General features: G+C 35.8%; 3 protein-coding genes across 3 annotated transcripts in view; 2 read left to right on the top strand and 1 right to left on the bottom strand.

Annotated features, from left to right (window-relative positions):
- The first annotated feature begins 9,225 nt into the window (after positions 1-9,225).
- LOC105048770 (ABSCISIC ACID-INSENSITIVE 5-like protein 2) lies at positions 9,226-13,143 on the top strand. Its single transcript, XM_073250533.1, has 3 exons — positions 9,226-10,755; positions 10,851-10,922; positions 12,888-13,143. Exons 1-3 carry the CDS (start codon positions 9,979-9,981, stop codon positions 12,966-12,968), a joined length of 930 nt encoding a protein of 309 aa, XP_073106634.1. The 5' UTR covers positions 9,226-9,978; the 3' UTR covers positions 12,969-13,143.
- A 3,791-nt stretch (positions 13,144-16,934) lies between these two features.
- LOC105048592 (uncharacterized) overlaps positions 16,935-25,924 on the bottom strand; it is a 29,360-nt gene continuing 20,370 nt past the window's right edge. The window contains 1 exon segment of the mRNA XM_073250529.1: positions 16,935-17,183. Within this exon segment, the coding sequence (XP_073106630.1) occupies positions 17,178-17,183 (6 nt within the window). The 3' untranslated portion in view covers positions 16,935-17,177.
- On the top strand, positions 18,985-24,283 carry LOC140854576 (uncharacterized). The gene is given in 3 exon segments (XM_073250530.1): positions 18,985-19,152; positions 23,790-23,985; positions 24,096-24,283. Coding segments are annotated over 3 exon segments (552 nt in total).

Genomic DNA, 25,924 nt, shown 5'->3' with positions numbered 1-25,924 from the left:
CCTGGCATCCCTACCGACGTGATTATTTATAAACTGAATATAGATCCAAATTTCAGATCGGTTCAACAGAAGAAAAAAGTTTCACTTCAGAAAGGCAAAAAGTCATTGATGAGAAAGTTGATAAGCTTTTGAAGGTCAAATTTATCAGAGAGGCTCATTATCCAAAATGGATAGCTAATATTGTTATGGTCAAAAAGGCTAATAGTAAATGAAGGATATGTATTAACTATAAAGATCTCAACAAAGCTTGCTCAAAAGATAGTTTTTTTTATCACAGATTGATCAGCTAGTGAATGCCACCTCAGGTTACAAACTCTTCAACTTTATGGATGCTTTCTCAGGCTATAATAAGATCAAAATGACTCTAAAAGATGAAAAAATATAGCTTTCATCACTGAAAGAGGTTTGTATTATTATAAAATGATGTCTTTTGGTCTTAAAAATATAGATGCTACGTACCAGCATCTTGTCAACAAAATCTTCAAACGTCAAATTGGCTAAAATATGAAGATTTATGTTGATGACATACTAGTAAAAAGTATTAAGGATGACCAATATATTGTCGACCTGGAGGAGGCATTCAGAGAGCTTAGGAAGTATCAAATAAAACTCAATCCAAACAAATGTGCCTTTGGAGTGACCTCGAGCAAATTTCTTGATTTTCTTATAAATCAAAGAGGAATAGAAGCAAATCTCGAGAAGATTTATGCTCTGTTGGAGATGAACTGTCCAACTTCTGTTAGAGAATTCCAGCAGCTTACCGAGCAAGTAGCAGCCCTTAATCGATTTGTTTCCAGGTCGGCTGAAAGGTGCCTTCCATTCTTCAAAATATTATGGAATATCAAAAATTTTTGCTGGATGGAAGAATGCCAAACTGCCTTTGAAGATCTTAAGAAATATCTTAGCTCCCCACCTCTTCTCTTGAAACCAATTGAAGGTGAGGAGTTATATATGTATACATCTGTCTCACCCTATGCTGTCAACTTTGTTCTTATCCAGAAAGAAATGGGTATCCAAAGGCCTATCTATTATACAAGCAAATTACTATAAGATGCTGAGACTCGATATCAAAAGACTGAAAAGATGATATATGCTTTAATCATAGCAGCCCGGAGACTTATGTCTTACTTCCAAGCTCATACTATTATAGTGCTAACAGATCAATTGCTCAGGTTGGTACTCCAGTAGGTTGACACTTTAGATCAGATTGCCAAATGGGCCATTGAACTCAGTTAATTTGATATTCAATACCGACCTCGAATGACGATCAAAGACTAGGTGCTAGCTGATTTTATTATGGAATGCACCATTTTCGATGATGGATCAATTCCAAAAAGTCCTAAAAATGATTTATTTTGGGTCCTGCATGTGGATGGAGCGTCGAATTCTCAAGTAGTGGTGCTGGTCTAATTTTAGCTAGTCCTAAACAGTTTATATCGAGCAAGTCCTAACATTCAATTTCAACACTTTCAATAATGGGGCTGAATATGAAGTCTTAACTACGGGTCTGAAAATGGTAAAAGAATTTGGAGTTAAAAAGCTGAAGATTTTTACCGACTCACAGCTTGTCGTCGGACAAGTCCGATGTCAATTCAAGGCCAAAGACTTCACAATGGCTTGGTATTTATAGAATATAAAGGAGTTATCTAAAAACTTTGATGAGCTCGAAGTCCTCCAAATCCTGAGGTCAGAAAATCTTGGGTTGACACTTTGTCGCATCTCCCCACATCAAGATTTTCGAAGTTAAATCAAAAGGTCCTAATTGAGTAGTTGGATAGACCCAACGTTGAAGTACTTCATATTTTTCAGGTTGATCATGAATTGAGTTGGATGGATCCTTTCGTGGATTATATATCTAAAGAAATCTTGCCTGATGATCCAACTAAGATCGGAAGTAGCAAAAGATAAGCTCTGTGGTGTATTCTCCAAGGAGACCAATTATACAAAAAATCTTATTCACTTCCTCTACTTTAGTGCTTGACACCATCTGAGGCTAATTATGCACTTCGAGAGGTGCATGAAGAAATATGTGAAAATCATCTGGGGGGCAAATTACTTGCTTATAAAATAATTCAACAAGACTATTACTGGCCAACTATCTAAAAAGATGCAGCCAATCTAATCAACAAATGTGACCGATGCTAAAGGTATGCTAATGTTCAACATCAACCTGCTGTTGAGCTTATTTTTATTACTGCCTCTTGGCCCTTTACAATTTGAAAAATAGATATATTGGGACTTTTCCTAGTGGCGACAAGTCAAAAAAATTTTTTGATTATAGCTATTGACTACTTCACAAAGTGAGTGGAGGCAGAACTTTTAGCCCAGATAACTTAGAAAAAGATGCAGGATTTTATATGAAAATCTATAATATGCCGGTTCAATTTATCTTGGATAATCATCACTGATAATGATCGGCAATTTGATAATCTCAAGTTCAAAAAATTTGATTATGTTGTGGTGGCTATTGAAGAGTCTAAAAACTTGGACACTATGACAGTGGATGAGCTTATGGGTTCGCTTCAAGCCCATGAGCAAAGAATACTAAAGAGAAGACAAGAGCCATTGGAGCAAGTTCTACAAAGTAAGCTCTCCGTCAATGATAAGAAGGATGAATCAAGAGGTGAAAGTAGCCAAAGAAGCCACAGTCGTGGTCAAGGACGTGGTCGTGGTAGAGGCCGAGGTGGAGCCTATGGTCATGGTAGAGGCCGTGGTGACCACAATAATATTAAGGAAGTTAACCAAAATCGTGAAGGAAGAGGACAAAGAGGTAGAGGCCGAAGGTATAACAAAAATCAAGTTCAATGTTACAATTGCAACAAGTTTGGGTATTACTCTTTTGAGTGCTACTCTAATCAATCTAATCAAGTTCATGAGAAAGCAAATTATGCCAAACAAGAATATGATGGAGATGACGTGCTTTTACTAGCATAAAAAGGAGGAGATGCTATCACTCAAAATATGTGGTACTTGGATTCTGGTGCAAGTAACCACATGTCTGGGCACAAAGAAATTTTCATGGAGCTTGATGAATCATTGAATGGCCTTGTTTTATTTGGAGATGCTTCTAAGATAAAGGTGAAGGACATTGGTAAGATACTTATTCAACTCAAAGATGGAAGCCAACAGTTTATTTCTAATATCTATTATGTGCTTGATATAAAAACCAACATTCTTAGTGTTGGGCAACTCTTGGAGAGAGGATTTGATATGCAACTGAAGGAAGGAAGCTTCTATCTAAAGAAATAAAACAAATAGATTGCTCATATTCCTATGTCAAATAACCACATGTTTATGCTAAATATAAATCATGTTATTGCTAAATGTCTAAGTGCATGTATGAAGGATATTTCTTGGCTTTGGCATTTGCGGTTCGGACATGTAAACTTCGGTGCTCTAAAACTTCTTTCAAGTAAGAGAATGGTGAAGGGGCTGCCCTATATTGATGCCTCTAATAATATATGTGAGGGGTGTGTTCTTGGCAAACACCCAAGGAGGAGCTTTCCAAAGGAGTCTTATAATAAAGCAAAAACACCACTTCAACTCATCCACACCGACATTTGCAGACCCATCACTCCTAGCTCATTTGGAGGTCGTCATTATTTTTTAACTTTTATTTATGATTTTAGCAGAAAAATATGGGTGTACCTCTTGAAGGAGAAGTCAGAAGCATTTCAAGCTTTCAGGGAGTTTAAAGCTTTGGTGGAGAATCAAAGTGGCTATACTATCAAGGCGTTGCGGTCAGATCGTGGAGGAGAATTCACATCCAAGGAGTTTGAAGTTTTTTGCAAATCTCATGGTATTTGGAGACCCTTGACTGCACCATACTCACCTCAACAAAATGACATTACAGAAAAAAAAATCGAACTATACTTGACATAGTCCGAAGTATGCTTAAAACAAAAGAGATGCCAAAGGAGTTTTGGAGTGAGGCCATCAATTGTGCGGTCTACTTGCTTAATAAATGCCCTACAAAAAATTTGGAAGGGATAACATCACAAGAAGCGTAGAGTGGTTACAAGCCCAATATCTCTCATTTGAAGTTGTTTGGGTGCATAGCTTATGCACATATTCCATATCAAAGGAGAAGCAAGTTAGATGACAAAAGCTTGTCATGCATCTTCATCGGATATGATCCAAGATCTAAGGCCTACAAACTCTATGAACCAAAGGAGAAGAAAGTCATTATAAGCCGAGATGTAGAGTTTCAAGAAGATGGCATTTGGAATTGGAACACTAACATGGTGATGATACAAGATGAAGAGCAAATCAAAGAGCAAACTAGAGAACCAACACCACCTTCATCTCCTACTTCATCGGATGAAGATGATTCAACACCACTAAAGATAAGGGGCATTCAAGATTTATATGAGGTGACCACTTCCCTAAATCTTATTTGTCTTTTTGCTAATGAAGAAATAATTTCTTTTGAAGATGCTATCAAAGATGAGAAGTGGAGGAAAGTCATGAATGAGGAGATAAAAGTCATAGAGAAGAATGAGACATGAGAACTCACTTCTCTACCAGAAGGGTTTGAACCGATTGGAGTAAAGTAGATTTTTAAAGTCAAGAAGAATGCACAAGGTAAAGTAGAGAAATACAAAGCACGACTTGTGGCTAAAGGCTACAAGTAAAAGGTCGGAATTGACTACGAGGTCTTTGCTCCCGTTGCTCGAATGAAAACCATTTGCTTGGTGATTTCTTTGGCAGCTTAAAACAAATGAAAAATTTTTCAACTTGATGTCAAATCAGCTTTTCTTAATGGCTACTTGAATGAAGAGGTGTATATTGATCAACCCAAAGGTTATGTCAGAAGTGGGCAAGAAAACAAAGTGTTAAAATTAAAAAAGGCGCTCTACGGTTTGAAGTAAGCACCTAGAGCTTTGAACTCAAAAATTGATGCATATTTCAAGGCTAATGGCTTTGTTCAATGCCCCTATGAATAAGCTCTCTATATCAAAAAAAAGGATGGAAATATATTACTTATTTCATTATATGTTGATGATCTTATCTTCACCGATAATTCTACACAATTGATCAAAAAATTCAAACAAGTAATGACGAAGGAGTTTGAAATGACTGACATGGGATTTATGTCCTATTTTCTTAGCTTAGAGGTGAATCAATTAGAAAATGAGATTTTTCTTTCCCAAGAGTACTATGCAAAGAAAGTGGTTAAAAGGTTCAAGATGGAAGAATGCAATCCTATTAACATACCAGTGGATTGTGGTGCAAAATTATCCAAAAATGATGAAGACAAGGTGATTAATTCTACACTCTATAGAAGCTTGGTAGGATGTTTGAGGTACTTGACATGGACAAGACCAGATATACTATATGGTGTTGGTTGGACTGGTGAGTCGATTCATGGAGGAATCAAAATCAACACATTGGAAGATGGCTAAGAGAATCCTACGTTACATTCAAGGTACTCTAAGCCTTGGTTTATTCTATTCTTATTCTAATAATTTTCAACTTGAAGGCTATTCTGATGGTGATTGGGGTGGAGATATGGATGATCGAAAAAGTACTTTCGAATTTATATTTTTCCTGGGTGATACGGCATTCTCATAGATGTTAAAGAAGCAATCGATTGTTACTCTCTCAACTTGTGAAGCCGAATATATTGTAGCATCTTCATATGTTAATCATGCAATATGGCTAAGGAATTTGCTAAAAAAAATTAATTTTGTTCAAAATGAAGCTACACAAATTTATATTGATAGCAAGTCGGTAATTGCTTTGGAAAAAAATCCGGTCTATCATCAAAAGAGCAAGCATATAGATATTCGCTTTCATTCAATCTGGGAGCATGTGAAAAACAAAGATGTGGAGCTTATTTATGTAAAGACTCATGATCAAATTGCGGACATTTTTCTAAACCACTTGGAGTTGATCTTTTCAACAAATTCAAAAATCTACTTGGCATGAAGGATGGAAGATAATTAAGTTTAAAGGGGGATGTTGAAAATAAATAAACTTAATGGTGCATTGGATTAAGAGATGCTGGTCAAAGAAACCTTTTATGTTCCCAAAAGATCTTGTTTCAAGAGAAGGCATTGGAATTAATAAACTAAATTAATGTTATCTTGTTATTAGCAATGACTCTTAGTGTTTTCTATAAAATGCACTTAGAATTCTTTTTCATGTATAAAATCAAAGTGTCATTCATAAATATGACTCTTGGTATTTTGTATAGAGGATAGTTGAAGGGTTATAAAATCATCTATATAAAGGGATGTACTTGAGTCACTTTGGGTTAAGAGAGTTGGAAGAATATCAAACAAAGTTAAAGTTCTCTTGTTGTAAAGAGCTCTATCCTCTTCATTCCTTAGTGAGAAATACTACAATACTTCTCTCTTCATCTACCCACCGTAACACCTTCCACCCACCAACCCCCCATGGCCCTTCTGTGCGAGCTGGGAGAGTCAATGATGGTATGGCTGCCTATCCTTACCTTTGTTGCTCTTACCACCCTTTATTGTCCCCCCCCCCCCCCTCTCTCTCTCTCTCACTCTTCCCCCTCCTCTCACCTTCTCTTTCTCTTCAGGTTTATTTATTTTTCTGAAAGGGTAGGTGCTCAAATTGAATCATGACCATAGAAGGTTCTACCTTTTGTAGGTAGAGCAACCTTGCTATGATCTGTTTTGGCATTTATTCCTACTTTTATGCTATCATGTATCTTTATGTCTCAATCAGTTGTTCATCGGTTGGATAAAGAGCACCGACCTTTGCTATGGGGTCATTCAGTTCATCAAAGGAAGCTGCATCTGTTGCCTTGGCCCCAGATTTATAGGCCTAAGTCTCAAGGTGGTTGGGAATTACGTATTTGGTTTCCTTACAACGTGACTTATTATCTAAGCTTGCAATCGTCATCTCTATGGGCACAGCTCGTAAGGGCTAAGTACAAGTTCCCTGGGTCATGGATGGCTTATCAAAGACCAAGGGTCTTTTTGGCTATATGGCATGACAACACTGTGCTACTTCATCAGTTATATTTCAATTTTTGTGGACTGCAGCTGATGGACGTTGTGTGAATGTCATGAAACATCCTTGGATGTCTGCTCTTCCGTTGCAAGTTTGGCCTACATATCTTAATGTCAATATTAATCTTGACCATCTTCGGATAGCTGATCTATTGCACCATTTTCGAATTTGAAATGTTTAGCTTTTATTGTAGATTTCCTCCTCGAAATGATGACGCAAATTTTAGCTGTGCCTGTAGTGCAAGGTCCTTCGTCTGACCATCTCACATGGTGGAATTTTGGGTCTGATTAGGTGTCTATTTCTAAAATACATGCTCTTTCTGCTTCTTCTAATGCACTTGATTCTCCATCATTCTCTTGGATATGAAAGCTTCATGTTCCTTTGAGAGTGAAGCTGTTGGAAAAAATTCTTGATTATTTATAATTTTATATTTGATATTTAATTAGTAGCTTTCTGCACACAATAAATATATAAATTAAGATTTGATGTTATCTGGTTCGAGGCATGCTTTAGAAGATGCTTCCTTTAGAGTAGAATTTGTCCCATCCAAGTGTAAATAGTTGATGACGGTCTACTCCCAAAATACAACGAACCACTTCGTATTCTTCTTGAATTGCACTCTAACGAAGGAGAATCAGGATCGAACCCGAACTAGCCAAATCCAGATACGTTAAAAATCAAAAAACTTGATTGAAATAATTTTTCTCTCAATCCTCTTTTATGTGGACACAATCCTCTTCTTAAGTGCTTAATGGGTGTATTTGAGTTCGCTCAATTAGTGCTCTCAATTCTCTCCTCTAATCTGATGTTATTCGGATGGAAAGAGATATTGTTCTGATACACTAAAAGTGCGATATCTTTCCTATTTATAGATATGAAAAGATGAGTACGATTGGATGCTTAGGTATCTTTTTATTAGATACATCCCTTCATATAATCCATCCGTTCATTAAGAGTTGTATGCTTTGGAATCACAATCAGATTGAATGTATCTTTACATTAGAATGCATCTCTTCATTTACGGAGAGAAAATAATTTTTTAAGATATCTCGTAACAAATTATTAAGAGATACGTCCGTAAAATTTTCTAGAATTTTAAAAGATGAGAGAGAAATAAAGATAAATATTAAGTCTTATCCTTTTAGAAAACCAAGTTATTTGGGAGTCTAAATTAACGATGATTGTTTATATTCATGGGATTCTTAAAATCTCAAAATTTTGAATTAAAAAATATCAATAAACCAACGGAACCATTTTTGTTGGAAATGGTTTTGGGGTAACCTGTCTTGTAAACAGTTGTTGTGTCATCGACATGTCCTCTTCCCAATTAAATGTTCTGTAATTTATATCACTCTGTTACTGAAGATATGAAACATGTGTTTGTATGTTGCCCGGTTGCTCATTCAGCTTGGGCCTCGTGACATTTTAGCCAATTGCACTTGCCAGTACCTAATTCTTCGTTAGAGCTAATTTCATTCTTAACCAGTTTTCAGATAGAGAAATCAAGACATTTTTTGGTATCTGCAAGGAATGATAGAGTGTTTAGTCAACAACGTACTCTTCCTATTCAGATCCTTAGAGTTGTTCTAGCTTATGCTATGGACACCGACCATTTGAATGTCGGCCTTCGTCTCAAACTGGCTGAGCTTATTGGGGTATGGGGAGGTCTTTAGGAAGCTGTTATTCAGTTCAAAGTTCTCAGATCATCCTAGAGGGTGACTCACCACTGTTTCCTAAATTAATTCTTATTCATTGACTTAGCAGGTAATCTCTGGCTTTAGGATATCCCTGGAAGGAAGTGCTCTCACTGTTTTCAGCCATATATGTTTATTGCTAATCTAATCAAGCAGCCAACTGAGTTGCCACCGCTGCTGTTCATTCTCCTGTGCATAATTCCGTTGATCAGGTGTATCTCATTTACGTTCTTAGATCGGATATACCGTGGACAGCTCTATCCTTTTCTCTCGAGCCTTCGGCTCCCCTTTGAACCAAAAAAAAAAAAAAACGTGCACATGCAAAATAAAATAATAAAATAATAAATAAATAAATAAAATTGTCATGAACCATGAACCGACCCACGTGTGGACCCCACCACTCTGTGGCTCGAACCGCCGACTTGCTGAAAAATGCATGTATTAAAAAACTCACGGTGATTTACCAAAAAAAGGAAAATTAAACTAAAAAATCTCAACGACAGCTCCGGTTCCAACTGATTGGAAGCGAAACGGCCCCCATCTCTCTCCTCTTATTTCTCTTCCTCTCCCCTTTCTCTCCATACTATATATTACCCTTTCTCCCTCTAACCTTTTCGATCAAATCGCCACCTTTGTTCTCAATATCCTTTCTCCCCATTGTGTTTTGTTGGCATTCTTTGGAGGTCAGTCACAGCGTCGACCATGCTAGCTTTTGTTGTCATATTTTTTTCCCCTGGCAATTTGGAATTCCATTTTATGATTCATAGATTTCTGTGTTTGGTCTTTGTTTTAATCGATAAGTGCGATTTGTTCATCCTCCTCTTGCATATTAAAGTGTCCTAGCTTGTTAACCATATGGCATATCTGCAATTCAGAATTGATCTTTAATTTTTCATTAATTCTATGTTTTTGAATATTTTGTTTCTTAGTTATATTTGTTAGATTTATATTTTGGGGGGTTTTAAGACTTTTTGTACATTGTTGGATGAGTCGCCTCCATTTCCAAATTAATTTCCAGGAGTCTTTGGATGTGTATTTTTATCATTGGCTTCCACAGAATTAAGTTTAATTTTTGTTTTTGTGGTCATCCTTCATGTAAAACTGGTCCATTGCTAGTTATATTCAGTTAATGCGAATTAAGCTTCTCGCGACCTTGTATTAACTCCATGTTATTCTTGGATTTTTAACTTGAGTTGAATTGCAATACATGCAAAGTATTAGATACGTTAAGAATAATCAAATTGTTGAACTAAGAGAAAGAAAATTTGGATTTCAGATAATAAAGTTTTAGTTGTGAATGGGGCTTAGAACCATGGTTTCCCCAAACAGAGGTCAAGGACCTCAGTACCCTCCTCCTTTCCTAAGACAAGGTTCAGTGTACAACCTCACTCTTGATGAGGTCCAAAGCCACCTTCCAGAACTTGGTAAGCCATTGAATGCTATGAACTTCGATGAGTTGTTGAATTCAGTCCTCGCAGTGGAGCAACAGATTCATGCTCCATCTTCATCATCGCCATCCGCCAGCATTTCCCAACTTCTGCCTGGAAATTATAACTTGAACTGTGCTCTTAGTTGCAAGACTGTCGATGAGGTATGGCGAGAGATCATCCGACAAGAAGAGCAAGGCAATACCGAGAGTCCTGCAACGTTGGGAGAGACTACACTTGAGGACTTCTTGGTTCGAGCAGGTGCCATTAGCATGGGATCTCTGGGGTGTGGGGGAGTTGATGGGGATTCACAGGCTTTATTGTCAGTCAATCCAGTGCAGCAAGAGGAGTGGCTGCAATACCAATTGGCTGCTGCTCAGCAGCAGCAGCAGCAGCAGCATATGGATCTACTGGGTTCAAGCTTGTCGGTGTTCGGGAATTCGATATCAAATGCAGGGTTTAACGAGAACCAACAAATGGGGCTTCCTATGGTGTCAGTGAGTATGGCAAAGTCCATTTCAGCAGACTCACCAAGTGCAACAGAGACACATAGGCCTGATGAGATCATCGATAGGAGTATAGAGAGGAGGCAGAAGAGGATGATAAAAAATCGGGAGTCTGCAGCTCGATCAAGAGCAAGGAAACAGGTGAGCTTCTTTGGGAATGGAAAGTACAAGATCTCATTATTCTTGGATCAATGGAATGATGATTCTTATGTGTTTTCCTCTTGAGTTGATTGCAGGCTTATATAAATCAGTTAGAAGAGGAGGTGAGACAATTGACTAACACAAATAAACGGCTCAAGAAGCAGAAGGTATGGAAGCTAATGAACACCTTTTTTAATTTTTAGAATTTTGCTTTGTGTCAGCAATTGTCCAGGATTTTGCATTTTTGGCATGCTTTTGAGCATTTTCATGCATTGTATGTAAACTTTACTGTTTGCTATGGAACCATAATATTTCTCACAACGGCAGAGATTTATATGTGTAAGTTTTACCAAGGAAATATTCACATGAGTTAGTCCTCAGCCTTCGAGGTGTTTCCTCGTTTGTTAATTAAACTTAGGGTCAAGTAAGGTAGTGCCTCATGTTTGATCACAGTAATCATGCATGAAAGGGAAAGACTCAGAACTATATCTGACATGATTTTTTTTCCAGGTTTTTGTCCATTTAAATCGGCTTCCACCCATCCCTTACGCTGAGTTACTTATCCATATTTTGGACCACATCCAACATTCCTGTAATAGGCCCATAAGAAATGATTTGAGGGTCAGCTTAGGCAAAGGACTTGGAAGCAATGCTGGTAAAAATATCATCTCAAATCCCATTGGTGAGAACCCAATTCATTTGGAAGGGAAATGAAAATAAGTTGGTGAATAGAGAAGAATTACTTGCTAGTAGTCCAGTTGAGAGGGAAATTCTGTCACTGCCTTCAATGCAATCCATAAAGTTTAAGAGATAAATAAGTTGGTTGGTGAGTAGATTCTCCACCGGTAGCATCACTTATTAAATTCTGCTTCAAAATTAAAATTGGAATTATAGTTTTTGCTGATACAATCATACAACTTAAGGCCATCCTTATCACCTTTTTCTGATATGACTAATTAGATTCAATTTTCAGGGTTTAGCTCACTATTCTTCCTTCATTCTCTGCAATCAATATCTTGAGCATTTCCCCCTCCCTTAGCAATCTGATCCATATCCCTTTATTTTTCTTAAACATTCCTAGCTGCAGAGTAGTTCATGGTTGATGCCAATCCAGGGCTTCCACAAGGATTCTTTTTTCCTTGTTGTCAATGGACAGTTTTTTTTTATTTTTTACTTTTTAGGCCTTGATCAAAGTCTTAGCTACAAAAAAATTTCCCAAGTGAGATGAAGCACCATTGGAGGTTTTACAAAGTGGCTTCAATCATACCACAAAGGGTGAACTCTTATTTCTTCTAATAGAACTAGCCTATATGACTCAATTTGGTCATCACCTTTCCAGCTGAAGGCAAAGAAGAAATTTTTTTTAAAGAAAAAAAAAAAGTGCTTCTGATACGACGCTAGAGGATTGCATGCAAGGAATGAAAATAATCATCAGACCTTAAGGCTTTTAATAACAGAGCATGGGCATGAAGCAGTATAAAATTTTCTCAACTGAAGTTTGCTGGATGATATCTTACCTTGAATTTTTAGATCCATAGTGCATGACTTCTTAAAAAAAAAGGATTGATTATATTTGCACTTCAACTATATGCATAAACCAGTGCATGGTTCTGGAGATAACGAAAAGGTAAAGTACTTCATTGTCTTTGTTTTAATGCTCAAAATACATGATCAAGTGGTGGAACCCCTTTTTCCTCTTCACCTCAGAAAATTTTAGAGACTTGATGTAATATACCAGTTTCCTGTCGCTATGCATGCTGCAACCACAACTTCTCTTTAGAAGAACAAAAAGAAAATATATATTTTTGAAAATTGACACCTCAAAGGAAAAGTTATGGAGACGGATCATTACCAATTTTGATAATATGACTTTGGGTTAATTTTGTGCGCCACTATTTTTAAATGCCAGTGTCATTTTGTGGCTAATGGCTTTTATATTCTTGTTAGGATTTTGCTTTTCAACTTTCTTTTCTTCCTTGGTCATTTTTAAGAAGAAAAGTACTCGAATTGCTGGCTTTTCATACATTCTTGTATTCAATTCAGCAGCTGTTTCAGATATTTTTTCCTGAAGGAAAACTATTTAAAGAACTTTTACTAAAAATTACTTGTTTCGAATTCTTTTCCTTTTACAGGAAGAAGAGATACTATCGCATTTAAATACACCTTCGGAGCCAAGATACCAACTACGGAGAACTAGCTCTGCTCCATTCTAAAGCATGTTCCACTTATTTTGCTTGTGTGGTTCAGCATGCGCCAATTTTGATAAGTGAGTCATTCTTGTTTCTCGAGATGTCCTCTGAAGATGCTATATTGATTCCTCAGCTTGAGTTTCAAACAAGAATAAAAATAGACAAACAGAAAAGGAAGGGGTTCAAGTCAAATCATTGAGTCCAGTCATAAAGTTTTTTCTCCCTGAGGGGAAGTTTTGTTTGCATTATCTTATTGTTATGGGAAATAATTCCTTATTTTAAATGAATAATTCAAAGAGTTTCTTTTTTGTGTTTGCAGATTCCTTCCCATGCTATTTTTTGAATTTTTTTTTTTTGAGAAATTAATATTATTTGATGTCAAGTTCATAATGTGTTGAGGGAATTCTGCTCTCAGAGTTCAGTAATTAAAACTTAGAGCCTCATTAGATATTTCTATAGGATTGGACGAAAAATTATACAGAAATCGGGTCTATTGATCCATCCAGCTTGCATTTTTTTAAGGAGCCCATCCAAACCTAACTTAGATCCTAGCCTTCGGGTTATAGGAAAAAAAAAAAAAAAATCCTCGCACAAGATTTGAGGCGGGTGGAGTTTGGTTCATATAAAATATAAATAGACGGTCTAGTCGATAAAGCCTACAAGATTTTTAGCTCAACCCTACAGAAATAGCCAAACAGGCCTTTACTGCCCTCAAAAAAATAAATTTGCAAGCAACAATCTTGTTGGTGCACGAGCAACAAATGCCCAGTTGACAGGAAGTTACCAGGCTCTGCAATCTGTAAGTAGATGAGTCAATTCAATTTCATAGTTAGCAAAGATTTTAGATGCGTCAAGGACAATCACAAAGGGATGATGGTAATGAAGGTTTGGTTTTCTCCACGTTCAGATTTGCATGGTATATATGGCAATGCCCATGATGACTTGGAACCATTTCCGTATTGGTAATTTGAGGAGTTAGAAGCAAAGGACGTGTCTCTGAATGTCCGGCTGACGATAAAATAGAACTGCCTGTGTATTTATGGATGTTGAATAATTAGTACGGATCATAACCTTTGAAGGCCATACCCCAGTATCTTCAACTAGTAGCCGAGAAAACTTAATATTTGATGAAGCACAGCCCTAGGATTCAAGCGTGCTACTTACCCCTTCTATGCAACAAAGACAAATGTAGATAGGACGGTCTGTAGTTAATTTGAATGTTTAATTAAATCAGAAAGAAGTTTCTTTGTTAGGGTTCCAAGTGTTTTTTTAGGGCCTTCTTGTAACATTTCGTATCTTAGTGAGGGAACACACTAGCCGCCATAATGATTACAGTGGAACAACCATCCTGAGTGCCATTATAGAAACTATCAAACGGGAGTACGAGGTCGTTCTTACAAATCTCAGGGTCATGAAAGATAAGAAAATGAAATCATTTGGGCCAGGCAGTTATCGCCATTGTGTTCAGAAGCTCCTCATCTTAAATGGGGCATCGAGACTAGAGAGGTTTAATAATCTGCTACCATATAGCTCCAATTGATAGAAGCTAAATGAATCTGAGGGGAGAACAGCTGATGGGTCCCAAATTTTTCGGCTAAGACACCATCGAAAGTTCTTGTCATTGAGAGACCAACTAAGACACCATAGAAAACAGATCGTGTCTTTGATGTCCACTCGCTATTTTTGTGAAAGACCGGTGTTCCTGTCACTTTCTTTTAAAAATTGAACACTTTTTTAACTATTTTTCTTTTGGATAAATATACTTATTTGAGTAGAAACAAAAGAGCTTGGCTTTACAACCAATTTCCACAACAGACAATTCCCTGTTTTCTTCCAACTAATCAAGATAATGAATCTTCTCGAGTAACTCTTTCTTCACTAGATTGGACCTCCTTTTGTTTGCTGCCCAAGACTTGAGAATCGCTCTAAGGAAGTAGGGATCGATCTGCGTGAATTATAAACAATTTCCTGTTACAACAACCTTATTCCCTTGTAAACGAAATATAATGACTGTTAATTTTCACAAGGGTGATAATCGGACAAGTATCCGACCATAGGCGGACGCCCGCAACATATCTTGGCGATTAAGTGGTGGACTCATGCAAAGACCAGACTGATTCATCGGAACCGGGACTCCCAACCACCGTCATCTTCGTGGGCTATGAGCTCAGCGCGCACACTCATCACCTCTCACCGAACAGCCATCGCAAGGCGACACCGACCTTCATACCGTATGAACGGCCCAACTGCTAATGCAACCGTCCGGATGAGGATACCGGTAAGCAGGATGGCATCAATTAGCTGAACGGATATTGGGTCGGATTTTCGACCAAGTAAATTTGATTTTGCATGTCATAGACTTACTCAAAGACTCAAAGACCCCTGAAATCAGTAAACTTTTTTGAACTTTTTTGGTTTCTAAGCATATTTCAAAATTATCTTTTGCAACGTGAATTCTATACAAGTTCTCCTGAATTCTGACATTGTCAGGCTAGATTCCAGAGAACATTTGTTTGAATTGGTAAATTCTGGAAAACAGAACAATCTACATGGGCTAGTGAATTTCATATTGATCAAACATTTGATAATGAAGCATGGTTACTAGTTTTTCTCAAGTTATAATCTAATTCTTGTTTAAACACAACCACAATATCACATATTAAGCAACTCAAATAAATTAAAGCTAGAATATCTAAATCCTAATGGATGCTTTGAGTACCATTGTTGGTTAATGGTTGCTCAGCAGTGAGGCATGACCGCTAGGGTAAACCACAACCATTCACAAACCTTACCTACAAAAGAGCCTAGACAGCATGTCAGAATATTATCAACAACAGCGTTACATCCTCTTCAAACACTGTCGAGGCATCTATACAGGAAAGAATAATTACACAGAATCCAATCTAAACAGGTGAGAAGTATGAATAAAATCCCATGCCCCACGATCAGAGAGGCCAATCTAGAGGAGAGTCCCAAACGGTGATTAATTTTCTTCCCATAGAAGCTTGTAAAGACCGTACAGCACTTCACATGTTGCCACGCAAAAGACAACTGAGATTTTGCCTGATAAAACAACCACCTTCAAGAATTGAAGGAACGTGATGTATAGCATAGACTGATAACGTGAAGCAGATCTTTAAAAGTGCAAACAGGACAACATTCAAACCCGGAAAGAAAAACCAAAAACACTCTGCAATAGTTCAGCCAGCCCGCGCAGGATTTCCGGGTTCTATAATGATGTACACTTCTGCTAATAACTGCATAAGCTTGGGACTCCGATATTTGCTCATCAGCTATAAGAACCATACCAATATGCATTCTTGCCATCATTTACAGGTAAAGCCCTTCCCTTTAAGGATGCACAGTTCCACCGTGGACAGCTCCCATAAAGAGGATTGAAAAATTATAAATTTAATATTCATGAGGCTGGAAAGGTAAACTTATTTCAACCATACATCTCAGTATATTTCTTAGAAGATGAATCTCTAACAAAGGACTGATACATATTAGTGAAAGCTGTATTAGCACCAGCTTGAAATGGAAAATTAAATAAATGAAAAATATAAAATATGCATGTAAAATAAATGAAAAGGTTGAAATCTTAAAATAGGAAGAACTAACGAATGTAAAGGACATGGATACATTGCACCTGCACTGGTCCATGAAAGCATACTAACAACAAAAGAGAGAACATTCTTCCAATGAAAAATAAAAACCAAAATGAAAAGAATAAAAGGAAACTCTTGACCACATGAAAGAGTAAAGCAAAGTAAATTATTAAACAACGATAAAAACCTAATGTAACTTCAAACATTAAAACATGAATAACTTTTCCAGCAGATAAATGACAAGGCATATGCAAGGATCACTAAAAACAGGTTAAAAATTGCTAATCTTAAATAAGTTTAATAAAAAAAAAAATCAGCTGGCAAAACAGAAACAAAAATGAAATGAAGAAATAATATAAGTTTTGACAGTGATATCAAAACATTTCAGATAAACAGAAGAAATGCCATAACTAAAAGATTGTCTGATAGTATTGAAGTAGCAAGCCAAACTCAAAAAAGAAAAAGACTCGGCAAGCTTCAGAAAAAGTACTCCTTTAAGCTTATACAGCACATGAGACAGAACTAGAACCAAATTCTTCAACCAATGTGCCTTCCTTGTGTAACTGAAACAGAAGCCTTTGATACCCATGAGTGCACCAATACCTTCCATCTTACAGTTGCCTCATCACATCTGCAAATAAGGGTTCCGATTATGTCAACAAAAGTCCAAGAACAAATGTTGTGATGGCCTCTTCAATACTAACACACCTTTCATAGAAATAACATGCATATTCCCTGAACTATCTAGAACATAATTGCTCAACTGAAGGCAAATGTTCCATGAATTCCTGAAGACTAAACATATGAAACTGGATAAATGTGTTTTTAATGATGTAAACTCTAAGTAAAGGCTAGTAAGGATTATAAAAAGAATGAGAGTCTCAAATGGTAAAACTTTGTAAAATTATAGGAAGAAAAATATACTTAAGAAAATGTAGAGCATGCATTATGACACACAACCATCTTGAAAACATTGGTATGATAATTCGTTTGTATATATTTAGTTAAATTGATGATAGAGTAAAAATTTAATTGAGTAAAACAAATTCTAAGAAATATTAAAATCATATCTTAGAAGTAGAAACAGACTGCTTCATCTCTTCGAGGTCCATAATGCATAATCAGATGTCTGAGATCCTCTCCAGAATGTCTTTTTTTTTTTGGCAAACAATCCTGAGAAAATCACTTTACCTCAGCAAACTAAGGACAGATTCCCACTTCCCAGTCTAAATGGTGTAAACATATTTCATCCATAAAGAAAAAGACCTATTAAAACCATTTCATCTTGGTTTTCTCCATCTTCCCACTCATTGCAGTTAAGGAATACCTCTATAATCAACAAAAAAGCTCGTTTAAATCCTTTCTCACCACTCCATCAATTTCATATTTGATCTTTGCATCATTTTTCCAGACCTGATGTAGGAACTTCCGCCCCAAGAGCTTCAATCTATTTCCAATCACAATTTCAAATTGTACATCTCACACATTTCTACTATTATACTCAATCAATTAATTTTCCCTTTATAGATTAAGAATTTAGATAAATCATCCATAATACATGCTTAAACATGATATGTTATCAAATTGGATATAAAAAATAATAATAAGATTATAAGAACAAGAAGAAGAAAGACCAAAAGGTACAAGAAAGACAAACCAAGCCAGGAAAGGAAAAAGTGCTGAAATATCATAAGAATCTTAATGATGGTTTGGTGCATTGCAACAAAAATTATTACTTTGGTAACTTGTTCAGTCTATTTCTAGGCTGAGACTCAAGTGATCATGAGATTTGATAATATCATTATATCATCTTTTTAATTGTAATGTGACTTTTAAGTGAGTCAATGTAAGTTATATTTGAAGTCCTGAAGTTATAGTTGCATTGCAACTCGAGGTGCATTGCTACTTAAGTTATAGTAGTTGACTTACAAGCGTACTTCCTGTATTTGGGAGAGAGTTTAAAAAAAGAGAGGTGTCTCCAACAAACATTCTATCAAACACCCTGCAAGCAGCCGCCCGATTGAAGCACTCAACATACAAGGAGGCGATGGTGTTCCAGATGAAGAGGTTGGCATCAAAGCCACCAGCAGCGAGGGCCTAGGCATGGACCTAGAAACCCACTGGAAGTGAACTGATGATGGTGCAAGCCTTCAGGAGGGCAAAGAAGGTGAAGCAGAGGGGATGGGCAGGAGCGCAAAGGAAGCACATGGCGGAATATAGAGGTTGGTAGTGGCAGTGGCAGAGTGCAGGAGGAGGTCAATGCTGTAGATGTGGGTGATTCACAGAAGGGGTTGGGCAAGGAACTTGCGTGAAGATAAGAAGTAGGGGTGAATAGGGAGGCAGTAATTTGTGAGGCGGCAGAGGAGGCAATGAGGAAACTACCAAATGTGAAGTTCGAGGTGGTGGAAGCGATCATGCACCTTCCATAGGTGATGGGAGTCAGCAGCATTATCAAGGGCAACGACGACGAGGGATTTCAGAGTGGAGTGGAGGAGAGGAAAGGAGAAGTAGAGGAGGAGAGGCCTGCTACTATGAAGCCCGAGGCAAAGGAGTGGGTCATGGGCCTCCTAGAAATGGTGGGGTTGGGAGCAGCATCAAGGGTGACAGCGAGGGATCAGGGGAGGAGAGGGGAAGGGAAGAGAGAATTTTCTTTTTTTAAATTAAGATACCTACTCTAGCAGTTGCAACTTGTCCCACAGTTATTTTAACTGCACACTGACCTACCACATGATAGCCTTGTTTTGCAGCTTAATGAGCAACGCAACTTGCTATGCAATTTAAGTTGCAAGGCATCCAAACAAGGAGGCTAGCCCAGACCTGCAACTTGAGCTGCAATTGGCTCCACTTATTGGAATCCGAAGTCCAAACAGCCCTGAATGGCATTAGACTTTGTACTTTAAGAAGCCTTTGAAGTCCTTACTTCATAATATACATAAGAAAGTTTTCCATTACATAATGATTGAGTTTAAAGTTGGCTTTGAAGTTTTCTTAGAGACAAGCAATGGGAGTGACAAATATATTGAACATATAATTATAGTATGCTTATATCAAATCCTCATGGTTAAGGCTCCATGGAAAGAATTAAAGATGATTTCTACGCCAACATAATGACTTCTAGAGAATACCTTTAACGGGCAAGGTTATGACAACCCTATCAGTTTTCTGATACGTTTGCTAGTTATTTATACCATGTCCCAACATTAGCCAAAGATCTTAAGTGATCTTGTAAACTTCATCAACTGAAATCAATCATCTAAAATAAAAGCCACATATTAAAATCACTTTCCAGTCCATTTATACTCAAAATTTATGTCTGGCACAAGAAGCCCAGAAACTATATTCTGCCACCTCTTTAAAAGACGGGGTCCATAAATCTCAAGTCCCAAAGAAGAGAAAAGTCCCATGATGCATATATTTGATGTTATAATCATGATAACTCCTCATCTAAAACAGCATATGACACAATTAACCATTGATGAAAATGTAAAAGCAAAAGTTCATGCCGTGAGGTGATTTTGGTGATTCAAATTGCTTGTTATGTATTTTGTGTTGTTATGATTTCATTCCCAACATTTTTTTGGTAGAATTTCAACCCCAACATTATCACTAGGGCCATAACTCAATAAACAAGTATCGCTTTTTATTTTAAAAAAAAAAAAGAAGAAGAAAAGTATTTTGAAGAAGCATAATTGAACCCAAGAAAATTTAAACAAAACATTATGTCCAAGTTATCGATAATACTGATATTCCATTATAAACATCCATTTCTTAAACCATAATATTCACTTATCAGAGAAATAACAGTTGCTGTTCTCCTAGTCCATCCTTCTATTAGATTTTTCAAATAACATAGTGGCAATAATAGCAGCTGTTATTAGCCCAAATAATCTAAGAAAAAAGTATAATATTGTAGAAGGGTTATTTGATTACGTCATTATTCAGATAAAACAATATTGTTCCCTGAAAAAATGAGATAAAATAAGGTCATTTTTCGAGCAAATAGCAATCATTACAATGGTATTATAGCTAAATACTTGCCATTGTTTAACAGCCTCTACATTATATGTATAATATAACCAAAAGCCTCTGAAGCTAAATATAATGGCCATTGCGACATTATACTGGCCGCAAGTTTTAACCCTGAATAAATCAGTAAAAGAATAAGGAACCTTAAGTCTTGAATTATTCAAAAAATTCATGACAAAACAACCAGCATTTTTCCATAGTCATAAAAAATTATAAAAAAAAGAAAAACTTCTCATAAAATCAACTATTTGTAAGTTCTTTCAATTAGGAATATAAACCATTCATCAAAAAAAAAAAGGACAGAATTCTTATAATAGTGAAGATCAAAAAAAAAAAAAAATGTACACCTCAAAAAGTTGAAAATCATTTCAAACTTTAGCAGATAAAAGAGAAACAAACATATGTAGGGTGGATATGACACCACTAGAATGGCTTCCGAAATGAAGATTATTCCACATGAAATATATAAGATAAATAAGGAAAATCATGTCAAAGATCTAATTTTGATGAGACTCAAATTATCCAAAATAAAGCATGACAAATGGCACATTGATTTAAGGCATTACAGTGAGGAGATTGTGATTTCTTTCCACCCATATATTTCCAACAACAAAATTTGAATAGCAATACTTCAATAGTAATACGTTCCTTCCTTGAATCCTACAGTCATATAAAGATGATATATCTTATCCTTAAGGCTACTTTCATTTGCAAGCAATCTCCTTAAGTATGTATCACTGAAAACCAATAGCTGAAGCTGACATCCAATAAGAGATGAGAGCTAATCTCCTCCAATAACAGATATTTGTTACAAAAGATCAGTATACTCTATTGATGCAATTATCCTATCTAAATTGGTTGAACAAAGTTCATATATCATTTATGAGTTATTAAAAGTCTAAGAGATGTTTCTTGTAAAATCAAGAAAAAACACTGGTAAAAGATATTACAATCAAGAAATAAAAGAAATAGCAATAATTTAAAAAATGTATCTAACAAGCCTCACAGCCAATAATCATGCCTAATAAATGAACAAAAATCCAATAGCAACAGGTGAAAATATCATGATTTGCTAAACTGGCAAGAAAGCACTTCTTACAATACACTGTGCACAATGTTCACATTGCTACATTATGCATGAGAAGATACAAAATAGTTGTGCAATTTCTTTTGACTAGCAATAAGTTAAAAAATGAATTATGTCAAAAACCCAAGCACAAGAATATTCTACAAACTCATAATCAAAACAAACTATATCATGAAAAGGATCAACAAACTTATCCACATGGAAAAGTACAGAAAATGGTAAAGAGAATAAAAGATGATTCCACCTGAAAACCAAAAATGCAGCTTCCAATAGAAAGTACAAACCCCAAAAGTTAACAAATTCCCAGAAAATATAAAAACATAAAGGTTCATTTCATTAAACCTCCAAGAAAATCTAGTTTATAAGCAACTATAGAAAAAGATCAATGTTAGGTTTGCCTCAATCCACAAGACTCACTTCAAATAATAAATCTACAAATTCTATTGCTTGGAAATTGGATCACTCCAAAAAAGTCCTCTTATAAGATGGAGTTCATCAAGCTGTATTGTTAAAGGATATCTGTAATTCTTCCATCCACATTTCCCACCACATATTATAATTGACATGAGGAACTGACATCGGGAAGGTATTGAACTTGGGCTGAAAACTCAAAGAAGAAAGCGTATGTTGACACAACTGATTATGATGAGGTAGAAACCCCATTACGACACATATGATACAGGATGTTAGAATGGATGCACAGTAGTTGGAAGAGGAGTAGGGATGGAACAGTCTCTTCCACGGCTAAAAAAACCTAGCTTGGCTTACCACTCCAAGGACACAACTCTCAGATGCTCACTCGCAAGCCCTAACACCTTGGTTAGGAGGGAAGAATAGGAGAGAAGAGAAAAGAATAGGAGAGAAAGTTAACACTTTCTCTCGGTTGGGAGTTTTTTTCACGAAAGAAACGGAAGGAAGAGAAGAGAAACGGAGAGAATATAAACCTCCTCAAACATTCACTTTTTTCTCCCCTAAATCGAACGGATTTGGAGTGAAAAGAATTGAAACTTAACTAAGTTTTTTTATAATTCCTATTATACCCTTAGGGCTTATTTCCTTCCATCTAATTAACTTCTATGGATAGAAATAAGACAGCCGCCTCCACTCCTGCAAACGGAAAAACTGTATCCTCCCCACATGCAACTAAAGCGGAAAAACAAGAAAAATCAGGAAGAACGTAAAAAACTGAAAGGTATAGCCTTATCCACTTGCATTTTTTTTTTTTAATTTGTAGTTCTCTTTTTTGGGCATGTGGGGAAAGAGATCTGTGGGGACGGAGTTTTTTACATCTCTTTTTTTTAGACATATGTAGGGAAGAAGATCTGTGGGATGGAAGTTTTTGACTTCTCTTTTTTGGACATATGTGGGGAAGGAGATCTATAGGGACGGTGTTTTCTTTTTTGGACATATGTGGGAAAGGGGATCTGTGGGAAAAAGAAATTATTTATTTATTAGAAAAAATTAATATTGCTACATCATACTTATTTCCATAATATACTTATTTTATTTAAATTTAAAATAAAATAAATGTTTAGATGGAAGAACAAGAAAATGAAGAAATAGATGAGTTTCTCTTATGGGAGATAAGTCGATGACTAGCTGCAGCTGACGTTATTTGTCGTGTTATAAATTTTGTGGTGCAACGCAAGCTTCATCATCATTGGAATTATATTGATCGGCCTATTAGTCAATCTTCTATAGAAAGACAACTAATACGAGGTGAAATAATGCAGCATTTAAGTACAAATGAAAAGTGTCGTAATATTATTCGAATGGGACCACAAGCTTTTATAAATTTATATGAGATTTTACAAAAAGATGGTGGTCTCCAACCCACTCAACAAGCAACAGTTGAAGTGCAAGTTGCTAAGTTTCTTTACACATCACACAATGTCAGAAATCGTACGATTTCATTCTTCTTTCGTCGCTCTAATAAGACCATTAGTTGTCATTTTCACATAGTACTAAAAGCAATAATATCTTTAGAAGATCAATTTTTTCCCTCAAAAGTACTCAACAATAATAGATTTTATCCATATTTCAAGATAAATCAAATTTTATTTAATTTATTTTTAATTGTGTAAATATGTATTTAAACGAATATTTACATAAAATTTATATTAGGATTGTGTGGGAGCTATTGATGGAACACATGTTCGTGTGAAAGTGTCTCGTTCTAATGCCCCAAGGTATCATGGTAGGAAAGATTATCCAACACAAAAAGTGTTAGCTGCATGCTCATTCAATTTAAAATTTATATATGTCTTGTCTGGCTGGGAAAGGATGGCATCTGACTCAAGAATAATTAAAAATGCACTTAAGAGAGAAGATAAGCTGGAGATTCCTAAAGATAATCTTTAATAATTAATAAATTACATATTCTTTTATAATTCAATAAAATAATTACTCATTTTTATTAATTTTTATTAGACAAAAATTATTTTGTTGATGCGAGATATATGCTAAGAAGTGGACTAATCACACTTTATAAAGGAGTGCATTATCACTTGAAAGAATACTCCACTCGAGCGCCACAAAATCCTTGAGAGTTATTTAATCTTTGACATGCATCATTGCGTAATGCAATAGAAAGAGCATTTGGTTTATTAAAGAAATGATTTTCTATCATTAGAAGCACAACAAAGCCTAATAATTCGGTTGACACACAAACAGCGATAATTTTGGCATGTTGCATCTTGCATAATTATTTAATAGAAGTAGATCCTGATAAAAAACTTATTGATAAAGTAGATCGAGAGATTTTAAATCAATCTTCACCTCAAGAAGAAGTTCCTACTCCAAGAGATGATAATGAAGATGCTACGCAAGGAGAATTTTTAAGAAATTACATAGCACTTGACATGTAGAATGATTATGTGGTGAATGGCATCCCATAATAATTACTATGTTTCTTGTCTGTTTATTGTATTATGTATTGGAATTATTGCAATTGATTGTACTTGAATTTTTTTATAATATTTATGGTTAAAACTTTTATGCTAGTGTTCAATATATATTTTATATATTTTTTATATATTTTTATGATATAGATATTACTAATGAGTGATACAAAAAAAGATCAAGTGAAGAAAAAAAAACATTTGAGATGGACAGCTCAAATGGATGATGTGTTCATTGAAGCAATGGTTTACCAACAGTGAGCAGAAAATAGACCTGATGGAACTTTCACATCCGCAGCTTATGCTCAAATGATTAAAGATGTAAGTGAAAAAATTGGCATAGATTTAAATAAGGCTCATTTGAAGAACTGCTTGAAGTCTCTTAAAACAGAATTCAATGAGTGGTTTGAGTTGTTTAGAAATAGATTAAGTAGTTTCGCTAAGAGTCCAAATACAAAACTATGGACAACAGAACCCGAGGTTTGGAAGGAACTAATAGAGGTATGTTTTTGAATTTGATTATTTATTTTTTTGATTCTTAATTTGATTATTGTTAATGCAATATTTATATACTTATTTATATTTTTTGTATTTAGGCACATCCTGATGCAGAAAAATGGAAGACTAAATCTGTTCGTAACTATGATAGTTTAATGGAACTATTTGCCAAAGATAGGGCAATAGATGAAGGTGCCGAGACTGCAAAAGAGAAATCACGAAGATGTGCTAGCTCAAGTGGCAGTCACACAGATACTATTCATAATATTGATCAACTGATATCCCAAAATAAAATTCTGTTGGAGGGTTTTGATGATATGAATGATGGAATTGATGTGCTATCCCCAAAACCACAAGTTCAAGTTCAGACTAAAAGTACAATAAGTTCAAAAGGTAAAAAAAAGCCTTCAATTGATGTTGATCAAGAGATTAAAATTTTAAAGTCCGCAATTGACAATGTTACTGATGCAATTAGAGAGAAATTCTATTATCCAAAAAAATCGACCACATGTCTATACAAAAGAAGAGATTTTTAATGAATTGGTAGCCATTGGAATGGAGTCCCATTTACTTGATGATACATATCTTTTTCTTATCCAAAATTCGGAAAAAGCAAGAGCCATTTTTGGTTGTCCAATGGAGAGGCGTAAGAATATATTGGAAAAAATGATATATGGCACCTAAGTAATTGATGGAATACAATAATGGTTGTTTTTGATTGTCTAGCTACTTTTGGAATTCTTACTAAATTGTTGGAGTGTGAAACTCTTGCTAGACTGATTTTCAAATGTATGGCTGGTATATTTTGATTGTCCTTGATGGAACTCTTACTAGACTAATTTTGAAATGTATGACTGGTAT

The sequence above is a fragment of the Elaeis guineensis genome, unplaced genomic scaffold, assembly GCF_000442705.2.
Source record: "Elaeis guineensis isolate ETL-2024a unplaced genomic scaffold, EG11 Super_Scaffold_1000211, whole genome shotgun sequence".
NCBI classification, from domain to species: domain Eukaryota; kingdom Viridiplantae; phylum Streptophyta; class Magnoliopsida; order Arecales; family Arecaceae; genus Elaeis; species Elaeis guineensis.
Note: the sequence above shows the minus strand (reverse complement) of the source record. Positions and strands in the feature narration are given on the sequence as shown.

Excerpts from the sequence above, each read along its gene's own strand:
- LOC105048770 (XM_073250533.1), top strand. The coding sequence starts at position 9,979 with ATGGGGCTTAGAACCATGGTTTCCCCAAACAGAGGTCAAGGACCTCAG. Across the intron at positions 10,756-10,850 it reads GATCAAGAGCAAGGAAACAG|GCTTATATAAATCAGTTAGA; the intron begins GTGAGCTTCTTT and ends AGTTGATTGCAG. Across the intron at positions 10,923-12,887 it reads AACGGCTCAAGAAGCAGAAG|GAAGAAGAGATACTATCGCA; the intron begins GTATGGAAGCTA and ends TTCCTTTTACAG.